Source organism: Balaenoptera borealis (assembly GCF_965194805.1).
Source record: "Balaenoptera borealis genome assembly, chromosome: 5".
NCBI classification, from domain to species: Eukaryota; Metazoa; Chordata; class Mammalia; order Artiodactyla; family Balaenopteridae; genus Balaenoptera; species Balaenoptera borealis.
The window spans coordinates 3191245-3203652 of record NC_138862.1 but is presented as its reverse complement, the minus strand read 5'-3'; the positions used below and the strand labels follow the sequence as shown (position 1 = coordinate 3203652).

The following is a 12408-nucleotide window of genomic DNA, read 5'->3' as shown; positions in this document are numbered from 1 at the left end:
CTGGTTTAAGTATCTGATATTATACTAGCTTCACAAGAGGAGTTAGGAAGTGCTTTCCTTCCTTTTCTACACTCTGGAACACTTTATGGTGCTCTGGGACTATCTGGTCCTTGAAGTTTGGTAGAATTCCCCTGTGAATGTCTGGGCCTGTGGTTTTTCTGGGGTAGTTCCTTAATAACTTTCTTATGTATACTTATTTCTAACATGCTGTTTGTCCTCATTTAACCACATACAGTGAAGAGCTTTCCAACACGCACCTACCAGAGAAAAGTCTGCTCTCACCTGTGCTGGTGGCTTCGGGGGTCTTTTTTTGAATACTGAACTTTGTTAAGGTTCAAAGCAAGCTTCCCAGCAAGGCTCAACTGCAGAGGGGCCCTGACCACACGGTGCTGTACAGTCAGACTTGACCCGGCAGGATTCACGGGTGCAGGGCCAGCAAGTGGGGGGCCTGCTTTGTCTGCTCTTCGGGTCAGATTAAGAAAGCTGGAGAGTTGAGGTAGATCATCACGTGATCCTAAGTCAAGGGCGCTGTCTGCCCGCCTGCTGTGCAGAACAAGCCACTTCACTGGAATATTCACTGTCATCGGAATATTTCACAAAAGGAGCAGATGTTCCGAGCAGGGTCACCGTGACCGATGTCTCATAGCCTTTTGATTTCTCTGAGTAACGGTCCGTCTCAGCCAGTAACCTCAAAGAACACTGACCTAAGAGATGCTTGGCCCGGAACCGCAGGCTTCCAGGAAGCCTGACCTCCTCGGTGGCCGCCCCTGCCCACCTGGCTACCGCCCGTGTGCTCTCAGCCGCGCTGGCCGCTCACAGGCCCTTCCCCCTCCAGACGCCTCCCCTCCCCATCAGGCCAGCAAAAATCAAAACAAAACACCCAGAGGAGCCATGAATACAGCTTTATTATTTTCTTTCATTTCTTTGTCATGGAATTGGAACCAGCAAAACATAACATCAAATGTCAGGATGGTGATTTTCTGCTTCAAAAATTGGCAAATCCCACTGTGAATCTTAGCACCACTTTGCTTCCATTTCACGGGTAAAAAGCCAGGCTTGGGGGGAAAAATAAATGGCTTTTGATGCGGAAATCACAGTCTTCCCACACGTTCCTCCCCACGTCAGGCGGGCTTGTCCTGTCCTTGGTACCACGCTTCTGCCCCCCCCCAATTCCTAAACCAGCTGTTTCAAAGGTATGCAGGGTGGAGAAAACCTTCCCAAATACAGTGTGATACCCAAAATCATAAAAAGATGGATGAATCTGACTACCAGAAAAGGCCATATTAAAAAGAAAATATCTTAAAAAAAAGCCAGAAGTCAAACTGGGAAAGATGCGCAATTCACATAACAGAGGAAAGGCTAGAAAGATGTCCATCAGATCGGCGCCCCCTCCCCCCAGGAAACACTGCCAAGCAACTGGGCCAAGGACGGTCACAGGCAGGTCAGAGACGAGAGGCCAGGCCTCGCTCGTCACAGGACAAATGTGACTCAACCGCAGACCACGGGGAACACGGCGGGCCCAGACACACACCCCCCCGCCCCCCAGGACCAACTGGAAACCTGGCGACACAGGCCTCAGGACTTTTTGCCTCAAGTAATCCTTCGGCCGCAGCACGGCGGGGGCAGGTCCAGGTGGAAGGGAATTCGGAGGCAGGGCAGCTGAGTTTGGGACGGGGCGCCTGAGAAGAGGGAGCTGCCCGGGTCCCCTTGGGTCTTTGCTCCAACACCACCCTGCGCACGTGTGGTGAAACCCCGCGAGGCTCACACGAGTACTTCTGAGGACAGGACAATTCCCAGACCAGGCGTCATCCGACGCCCCTCCGGCCAGCCCAGCATGGGGAGACTTCATGAACATACAGGGCGTTCCCCAGGGATGCCAGGTGGGCCGGCCTCAGAAAGCAGAGTACACTATCCCTCTAAAGGCTGCTCCAGACCTGCCCCGATGAGCTCCAAAACAGACCCCAAAAGGACCGACTTCATCCACAGGAGCTTAACAGCCTGCTAGGAAGAGTGAAACATTCTTTAAAGGAAGATAATAAAGCTGAGCACTCAACCGTGAAAGTGTCACAATATCAGGCACCCGATAAAAAATCTCCTGGACATAGTAGCAGGAAAATAGGTGCCATAAACAGAAGGCAAACCAGTCAGCAGAAACAGACCAGAAATGAAAGACAAGATGGAGTTAACGTAAAAGAAAACAATCATTTTAAGTAGGCACCATGTCAAGGACACTTTTTTAATGAGTATGATGAGAAAAATGAAACATATTTTTAAAAGAACAAAATCGAAATTACAGAGGTGAAAAATACAATATCTGATTCAGAAAATACTCAGCCTTGGATTGACAGCAGCTTACAAACCACAGAAGAAAAGATCAGGGAATGTGAAGATGAGAAACAGAATCCATCCATGGAATTCCCTGGTGGCGCAGTGGTTAAGAATCCGCCTGCCAATGCAAGGGACACGGGTTCGAGCCCTGGTCCGGGAAGATCCCACATGCCGCAGAGCAACTAAGCCCGTGCGCCACAACTACTGAGCCTGCGCTCTAGAGCCCGCGAGCCACAACCACTGAGCCCGCGTGCCACAACTACTGAAGCCCACGCGCCTAGAGCCTGTGCTCCGCAACAGAGAAGCCACCCCAATGAGAAGCCCGCGCACCGCAACGAAGAGTAGCCCCTGCTCACCGCAACTAGAGAAAGCCCGTGCACAGCAACGAAGACCCAACACAGCCAAAAATATATTTGAAAAAAAAGAATCTATCCACAATGAAGCACAAATAGAAAAAGGCCCGAAGAGGAACTGCCGAGACTGGCTGACCTTGGTGCCGCATCAAAGAGTCTGAAATACAAGTACTGGAGTTTGCAGGAGGCAAAGAGAGAAGGGGGAAGGAAAAAAATATTTGAAGAAATAATACTTGGAAACTCCCAAATTTGATAAAAATGATAAATCCACAGATCTAAGAAACTCAGCAAATGCTACACAGGATAAACACACACATACCCCCAAAGCGCATCATGATCAAATTATAGAAAACCAGTGATGCAGAGGAAAACTTCTTAAAAAGCCGGGAAAAGAAGGTGTATCAGTCAAGAGACAGAAATCACACAGATAATTTAAGGAGGAAAACTCTAATATAAAGAATTGTTAAATAGGAACAGAGGGTTGCTGAGTAAAGCATAAAGAACTTTAAAGAACAAAGGAATCTGAGGTCTGGGAGTAGCCAGCACCTCCAGGACTGACACAGAGGGTCCAAGAAGGAACAAGCCAGGAGAAGCGTGGCATCTGTGGACCTCGGGGAGACGGCAGCATCCCACTGGGGGTTTGGGGTGGGGACTGGACCTTGTTTGAGGGGGTGCGGCTGTGGTGTGCCGGCTGGTGGCGCTGGCAAGCAGAAAGCCACCTGCCAGGGTTCCAGCAACTCACTGGGGCACCGGGAGACAGACTCCCTGGGAGCTGGACGTGGTGCCAGGGCACGTGCCAGGACGCCTCCTGCTGGGGTGCGGTGGACGCTCACTGGGAGCCCACTGGGGTGTCACAGAGCAGCCCGTGCTGCTGGCCGGCATATCACAGCCTAGGAAGAAAGGGCCCTGGGCCCTGGAGCAGCAACCCCGTCCTCCTGCAGTGCCCCCCCCCAGCCCAGCCCAGCGCCCTCCACTGACCACGCCTGCCACTGTGCCAACCCGCAAAGGAAAAGGCAGAGGGTCCAGCTGCAGGGGCACGAAGCTGGGCACGGACTTTGTGCACAGACACTGAGGCCACCAGCACAGAGGAAAACAGACACTGGGGAGACGAGGGCGGCCCCGAGACAGAGCAGGAACATCTCCAAAGAAATGACAATGAAAGAACTACATCCAGTGAAGATATCCTTCCACAATGAAGGCCACAACAGCAATTCAACGGAGGACAGACAGCCTTCCCAACAAGTGGTGCCAGGGCAGGCAGACGTCCACAGTCAAAGAACAGAACCTCACATCTTACATACAAATTAACTCATGATGGATCATGGACTTAAATGTAAAACATGAAACTATGAAACATCTAGAAATATCATAGGAGAAAATCCTTAGGGGCTAGGGCTAGGAAAAGGATTCTTGACACCAAAAGCACCATCCGTCAAAGGAAAAAACTGATAAACTGGAGCCCATCGATATTACATGTGTTTGCTTTGCAAAAGACCCCGTGTTCAAAGGATGAAAAAAGGAACCGCGCCCTGGGAGAAGACGTTTGCAAACCATATCTGGCAAAGAACTTGAATAAAGAACTCTCAAAACTCACTTAAGATAAAACAGTGACGACAGCAAATGCTGGTGAGGATGCAGAGAAAGTGGGTCAAGGTGCATCACCCACAGGACTGTACAACGACACACCCACTCTGGAGAGTGGTGCGGAGCTTTCCTACAAAACTGCACCTGTGCCTCATACAACCCCAATTACTTAGAGTGAGCCCCCAGACGTTTTCCCCACCAAAGCCAAGATTGTGGCTGGACCAGCCTGTCTGGTTCTTACGGTGGCAGGACGCGCTTCAGCAAAAGCCATCAGGGAACTTTGAGAAATGAGGTTTATTACTCAGTCCTAGAGGGCACAGTGTGCCCGACGGCCACACAGCGAGGCCGAGGAGAGAGTGACCGTGCAAACGCAGGAGCCTGGGGCGCTGCCTCTATTGGGGCCGACGCTGGGGTGCCTAGGGTTTCAAGGGTTCACTGTTTACTGGCTACTTTGAGGCTTAAGAGTGGGGATTAGGGTGTGGGAAGGTTGCGCAAAGCAAGGTCATTCACGCAGTTTACCTAGGCTACCAAGGCTTTCTGAAAGAGGAACCTTATGTAAAGTACACACCATATTTCTGACAACAAAGATTAAAAATAGTATGTAAAATAGCTCACGAATAACTTTTATATAGATTATATGTTGAAACACTATTTTTGCTGTATTTGGTTAAACAGACTATTCTCAAAATTTTATCCGCTTTTTCAAACTTTTCAAAGTGACTACTGAACACTTTAAATTACATACGTGGCTCAGCTGAATTCCCACTGAAATCCAAAATTTGGAGGATAAGAAGACATTGTCTACAAAAAAACAAAAAAAAAACACTTTAAATATAAATACATACATAGGTTAGAAGGGATGAAAAAAGAAATACCATGCTAACACTAACTTTTTACTTGGAGTGGCTGCATTCACAGGATAACCTACACTTCAGAACAAAGAATAGGACTAGGGACAGAGGGATATTTCAGAATGATAAGGCATCATTCATCAAGATGACACACTACTGCTACGTGTGTACGCACCTAATATCAGAATCAAAAACCACTAGGACAATGGAAAATTAGTTCCTCAATTAGACATTTAAGTACTGCTTTCAGTACGTGAGAGAGGTACACAGAAATTAGGAGGATGGCTGTGTTCCTGGAATTGGTAACAACCGACAGCCTCACCGACTTGACCTGATGGACATTTACAGAACACTCCTCCAGCCAGCAACGATGGGACATGTTCTCTTCAAGGGCACGTGAGACCGCCACCATATTGTGGAACATAAAACAAGGCTCAATAAATCTAAAAAGAAAGGAATCAAGGCATATTCAGACCACAATGGAATTAAAACCACAAATCAATTTTAAAAATCTGAAGAAAAAACATCCAGTGTTTGGGAATTTAACCACACTTCCAAACAGCCCATGCAGCAAAGAAATCGCAATGGAAATTAGAAAGAAAAATGCACGTCAACACGTACAGAATTCAAATAACAGTGCTGCAGGAAAAAAATCCACAGCATTCTCTCTACATTTATACTAGAAAGCTCTCCCAAGACAGTCAGTCGCTAGCTGTTGGCAGGAGGCCTCAGTTCCCTGCCACGGTGACCTATGTGCAGGCCTGAATGTCCCCATGACCGGGGGCTGGCATCCCCCCGGCTGTGTTAAGGCGACTTTGCTGAGAACAGGGTCAAGGTTGAGTCTCGACACGAAGTGGGCAGCTTCCCTGGCCCGCACACAGCGGCCCGTAACTCCAAGTCTGCCCCTTTGCGAAATTAAACCTCAGAGGCTGAGCAAGAGAATGCAGCGAGTTTCACGTTTTGCGTTCGCGGTAGGGGTAGAAATGAACGAGGAAGGGCAGCTCTGCCCCAGGAACTGCGGGCCAGCGAGGGCGCTCCCGACAGAAACGCTTGCGCGTGTTCCAGGGGAGTGACCAGAATGCTCCTGGCGGCCGAGACGCGGGAACTACTCAAACGCCCACGTGACAGGGGATGAGCGCGCCGTGGTGCTTTCACACGAGGGAGCAGTGAGAGTGGAGGCCACAGCCGTACACAACAGCGTGAGGGACGGCAAACCAGCGCGTTGGGTCGGCCTGGCCTGGGGGTAGGGGTGGGGGCGGGCGGTCACTGCCAGGAAGGAACCTGGGGGCCACTCCGCTGTTGCTCAGCGTCCTGGCTCTGGCTGGGACTGTTACACACGTGCGTGCAGTTGGTGATGTTTGTGCATTCCATGCACACTTGCCGGCCGTACACTAGGATGAAAATGAAGGAACAAAACCACTGTGGTAACCAGGTTTTTAAAAAATCGGTAAATGAGCTGGAACAAAGCCCAAGGAGTCTCCCCAAATGCAAAACATACAGACACTGAGAAAGAATGGAAAATAGGAGATAAGTAAAGGGGTAAGAAAGCCAACTCAACTCCTCAGTTCCCGTCGGTCAACAGACAAACCAAAAGGAACTGCTCTTCTCATCAGATGACGATGGACCGGTCTTCTCGAGGCAAAGCCACGGAGGGAAGCAGGGATGTTGCTGCTATGGGTGAAGAGGTGAGAGACGAAAACCCAGGAAATCCAACAGGTGGCTCCTCACGGGTCTGGGTTCCGCCAACCGTAGAAGAAACTTCGGGACAACGGGGGGCACATGAGCATGAACGGTTCCTAAGTCAGGGTTCCAGCGAGAATCCGGCTCACACTCACCCGAGATTTGTTAAGGTCCTTCGATGGAGAGACTAATTCCAGAGACGCGGACGGGGTTTCGGGACCAAGAAGCAGCCACGTCTGCCCCTGGGGCTGGGTGGAGCCAGGGCCCCCAGGAGGCTACAGTCCCAGAGGGATGCAGCCCGCGGGAATGGGCACTGCAGCAGAAGAGAAGGCCGCCGCCTCCCTCCCCCTCCCCCTCCCCGACACCTGCTGCCGGGCTCCCAGCGGCCGAAGCCCCGGGGACAGAGGCATGGATCGCCCAAGTGGGGACGGGGTGTGTGGGAGAAGGAGCAGACCAGATCACGGTCACAGTCAGCCCATCAGTACAGTTTGGTCTCTGACACGTGCGTGTGTAGCTTCGATAAGAATGCAAGTAACTTTAAAGCAATCCCCGGAAAGGCGGGAGATTTTCGTGGCCCCTCTCACCTGTGCTCTGCTCTCCCGGACAGGCTGCCTGGTGCTACCGCTATCGTAAGTCTGAGCCTCCCAATCAGGTGCAAGAGGCCAGCCTCACACACCCCTCAGCGCCGCCCCTGCTGCCCGGAGCTGGGACACCAGGGTTCCAGAGGCCTGCTCCCCGACCTGCCCTCAGGGACCACATGCAACGCGGTGAAATTAACCAGTTCACTTAGAACACTGAACAGACTTGAGAGCGCAATAGGGACTGACAAGGCTCTCTGTAGAGGGCCAGATAATCAAGGTTGTAGACTGTGCAGGCCATTTGGTCTCCGCGGCAACCATCCCACTCTGCTGCTGCAGCCCCAAAGCCGACACCGAACACCCCCAATCGAGCAGGCGTGGGCGTGTCCCAGCAAAATTTTATTTATGGACACTCGCATATCTCGAAATATTTTGCTTTTGACTTTTTTCAACCCTTTAAAAATGTAAAAACTACGCTTAGCTCACAGACCACAGAAAACTGGTCAACGGGCGGCATGTGGCCCGTGAGCCCGTTTGCTGACCCCTATCTTAGACCAAGACGCCAACAAGAAAAAACCTAAATTGCTCCTAACACCAAGAATTCAGAGCAGACTACTAACGAAAACCCTTCCTGTGCCCAGTGCAGAGCTAACGAGGTCAGGCTCCCCCTCCAGGACCATGGCCAGGGCACCTCACTCCGCCCTGGGGACCCCATTCCACCCCAGGCACACCTCCTCTGCTCTCCTTTGCCCGAGACAGCCCCCAGTCTGGGCAGGTCCTGATGTCCCTTGCGGGAAGTTACCCTGGGCAGTTCACAAACAGCACTGTTTTCAGATCGATGTTTAAAGTAAAATAAGGCACTTAGGGAAAGCTTGAAGCTTTCCAGCTTTTGATACACAAAATGGTTTGTGTCCAAGTACCCTGTGAAACCCCACACCAAAGAAATGTTTTCCTTCAAATCAAAAAGCAAACGTTTCAGTCGGAAACAGCACACTCATCAAACATGGTTCTGCTCATATATTTTGAGATTAGCTCCATGTGTTGCTGCTAAAATTTCTAGAAGCTGCAAAAAAGCTCATCTTTATTGATCAGTAATTAGAATTCAGCCGACCCTCCTGCCTGCAGCACGTGGACAAAGTTCATCCCGAAACCAAACAGACACAACGTCACCCATCACTTCCCTGCGGAGTAAGTGTGCAGCCGGGCTTCTCTGTCCTCACGCGTCGCGGACAAGCCCGTCTCCACCAGCCCGGCGATGAGCTCTCCGCACCCCAAGTGGCCTGAGCACCGGAGCCAGCGCTGCCCAGGGAACCGAGGACTTAACTCCCCTCAGGTTTACGGCCCCCGAGGCGCGCAGCCGCCTGCTGGACAGCGTAGTGGACCATCGAGAAGGGCGAGGGGACTGGAGAAAAGCACAGGTGTGCACCGCGCTGCTGGAAAGACGTCCGTCTGCTTCCAGGCTCCCCTAGAGGAAGCCGCGTGGACGAGCGGGAAAGGACAGCGCCACAACTGCAGGGTGACGTACCCTCCGGTGTGAAGGGAAGGGGCTCGGAGGCACTTACTGCTCAGGCATGGCGGCTAACACGCTGCATGGCCTCCCTCCAGCCAGAGGGCTCTGCTCAGCAACAGAATGTTCTAGAGCCCAGGGTCCCGTCCAGCTAGCCGGCAGGGCCCCAGGTGTCCGCGGAGTCGGGATGGACCTCGCCGCCCCCAAGCCCGAGTCGGGAATGAGGTCCCCTTTGCCTGTGTCAGGGCGCTGCGGGCAGGAGGGGCGAGCACAGCGTCCCGCCGCCCGAGGCTGCGAGCAACCCCGAGGGGCATCCCGAGCCGAGCTAGGACGAGCAGCTCCGTGGTGCGCGCCCCGCTTTCATCCTCTTGGTCTGCCCGCCGGACCCGCACGGCGGCCCCCCGCGTCGCTTCCTCTCCAGCTGCCGCTGCAGCCGCTCTTCCTTCTTCTTCAGGTAGGTGGTCATGTTGTCGCAGGTGGCCTTGTAGAGGCTGCTGAAGCCCCCGTCCGTGCCAGCAGGGCCTGTGTGGAACAAGAATGGGTGCCAGCGTGCCACAGGAGCGCAGGGGCTCTGCTTCCAGCGGGGGACGTGGTGGGCCGCAGGGACCCTCCTGCGACACTGACCACCCGGCTCTCCGTGGACCTGCGGCGCCTCCTCTGGCATGGCCCCAAGGATGCCCACCTCCTGGTGGCCACGCCTGGCTGCACCGAGGACTCGCTTCTAACAGGACACGCGAAGCCCGGGCGTCCCCGGGAGGCCAGGTGCAGAGGCTGTGGCTGCCTCCTGTCGGCACCGTGCCCCTGCTCCTCTGCGCTGGGGACTGGGGTGTCCTCCAGCCAACAGCCAGCGGGGACCTGAAATGTGCCAACCACTGAGTGGCCCGGACGCAGACCCCGCAGGACCCACAGCAACAGCGGGACGTGCGGGCCGCTCTAGCGTCTGTACACACCGAAGCTGCGTCTGTGTCCCCAGAGCTCGGAGGACCCAGACCTCCATCCGGACGGTGGTTTGTCTTCCCAAGAAGTCTTCTGAGCAATGATTTTATTCAAGTGAAGGCACCTGAGTTCCAGGGCTGAGTTAAAAGCATCCCCCAGACACAGCCAGAAGCTGCGTCCCAAGAGCCTGCCTTCTGCCAGCACAAACGGAGGGGCTCTCGGCACCTGAATCTCCTCTAAGGGAACCAAGGGCGCGGCCCACCGTGGCCCTGCAGCCAACCAGGCCCCGGCTCACAGCAGCTCTGCTGTCCTGACGCGGACGCGGACACGGACACACACACCGCACCCACCACAGGCCCTGCACCCTCACCCACAGGGACGGCTCCCTGCTGCGTTCCGCGCTCTGGAACCTGCCTCCGCCCGTGCCCACGGCTGAACATGACCCTGCCAAGCAGGCCAGGGCAGGTCCTCACCTTCCAACATGGCCCAGTTCTCGAGAAGGTGAGCACAGACCCTCTTCGACGCAGCAGTTGCGGGAACAGACTGAGAAGACGAACGGAAAACCTTTGTTAGAAAGAGGCCGGTGGGCAGTAGTGAGCCCTGCGCTCACAGGAGGCGGCAAGGCCGCTCTCCCCGGTCCATCAGGCACGGCAGCGGCCGCGGCTCGCCACGCGGGACTCCGTCCAAGGTGTCTGCAACCTGGCAGGCACCAGCTGGCGGCATCGCTCACTGCTGGCTTTCAGATAAAGACACCCGAGCGAGCTGTCGGGCAGCTCTGAGCACTCGTCAAGGCCATGCAAGTTTGCAAAGGGCTCTGCGGGTGTCACCTGCTTCTCCCCATGGCACCTTAGACACAGGACAGGCGGGAGGTGACATCCCTGCTTTACGCACAGGCTCACCCAGGCCACCTGCAAGGAGGGGCCCCCTCACTATCCAGCGGGACCACTGCCCCAGCGCAAGGCTGTGCTGAGGCTGCAAATGTTAAGGATACACACCCAGGGCTCACCAACTGTGGGCTTTTCTCCTAAAAAGACGTGTCAGCAGAACAATCACAGGCTTCTAACAGGACATGCGACATACCAATGACAACAATTCGCCCCCGAGACACCCGTGCAGGTACCATGACACTGAAGAACCCGGCCAGGCACCCAGCTCCCTGCACCCACGCCGCAAGCCCTGTGGCCACTGCCCCCCGAGGACACAGCCGCTGGCACAGGCGTGATCGACGGAAACAGCGGGGCCGCCCATCTCACCTGCCACTGGCCGCCCACAGGCCTGCAGAGCACGAGGGGGGCCTCCCGGCAGTCCTGCAGAACCCACAGCCCCTGGGCCTCCTCAAAGGCGGCGTCCCACACTCTGTGCTGGAAAGTCAGCTGCTGCTGGAAGACCAGCTGCCGCCGGGGGGCATCCAGCTGGAAGAGGCAGACCGCGGGCAGCCTTCCCAGGGAGAGAGGGGACCATCACGACGGCGCCCACGGGGGCGCTCAGCCCCGGGCCAGCCCCGCCAGCGCCTCAGCTGCAACCTCGGGACGCCCTGAGCCCAGAGCCCCCAGCCAAGCTGCTCCCGCTTCCCCGACCCCGGGAACCGTGAGCTAACGAACGCTCCAGTCCCGAAGTCCGGGGACAGCTTACTAGGCAGCAAAGACGAAGCCGTGCGGATGAGACAGCCGCCCCGCCCGCCGAGCAGCGGACGGGACCCCGGGCCGCGCTCAGCCCTCCCCAGCAGGCTTTTTACCCTCTAACCCTGCGTCCTCATTTCCAACACGAGCTCAGCCGCCCACCCCAGGCCTGCTGTCAGGACAAGTGACAATGTGGGAGGCCCCCAAACACCCCCCCGGCATGCAGACAAGGCTCAGGAGGGGACAGCTGAGTGGCCCGTGCTCCCCACACCCACCTCGTCAGCACCGCCAGCCCAACTGGGACTGACTGAGGTGGATTCTACCACAGCCGACCCTTCGTTGGGATTCTATCTGCACAAAAGACCAGCCGGGGGCCACTGCTACCTTCACCCTAGCGGACTAAGATGCAGCGCATAGAAAGGAAGCCACCCGGCCCGCAGCAGCAGGGCTCGTAAAGTGAAGTTCACTGCGGGGAGATGCCAAGCCAACATCACCGTCCAAGCCTCCCGACCCAGGAGACACAGCCCGCTGTTCCCTCCCACACGGGTCCGCGTGGGCTTACCCGTCACACAAGAGCGCCACGCAGTCCTCCTGGCGCCAGTAAGTGATCCTGGACGCAGCAAACCTCTGAAAGGAAAAGCAGCGGCTTCAGAGATGTCAGCCTGTCAGGACCCGATGCCGGGCTGCTCTGTTCAAACTGCGAGCATTGCTGCAGGATGGACGGTCCCCACGTGTGGTCCATGACAGGCAAAGAGAAGACACTGCAGGACTCTCTGGACACCAGTGAGGGCACAGTTCACAGGGAATTCCGACACACGGGGCAGACGGCAGAGGCCGCTCCGTGGCTCTGGCCCTCCCTCCGGAGCTGTGCCACATCTCCAAGGCCAATGGAATTGCTCAAAAAGGAGGGAGGACAGAGCACACGGGGAGGAAAGAAAGGCGTGCACGTGAGCGTCCACGCGTTCCGGCAGA

General features: G+C 55.1%; 1 protein-coding gene across 10 annotated transcripts in view; it reads right to left on the bottom strand.

Annotated features, from left to right (window-relative positions):
- Positions 1-3072: 3072 nt before the first annotated feature.
- The window catches only part of WDR4 (WDR4 tRNA N7-guanosine methyltransferase non-catalytic subunit), a 30349-nt gene continuing 21013 nt past the window's right edge, over positions 3073-12408 (bottom strand). For 2 of the 10 annotated variants that reach the window (XM_082392872.1, XM_082392870.1), the window contains 4 exons: positions 11999-12063; positions 10291-10360; positions 9564-9736; positions 8377-9403 (listed from right to left, as the gene is read on the bottom strand). In XM_082392872.1, coding sequence (XP_082248998.1) covers positions 9010-9403; positions 9564-9736; positions 10291-10360; positions 11999-12063 — 702 coding nt within the window. In that variant the 3' untranslated portion in view covers positions 8377-9009. Of the gene's footprint in view, positions 5560-8376; positions 9404-9563; positions 9737-10290; positions 10361-11070; positions 11255-11998; positions 12064-12408 lie in introns of those variants that run through there. The other 8 variants (XM_082392876.1, XM_082392873.1, XM_082392878.1 and 5 more) reach the window with 6 other exon arrangements.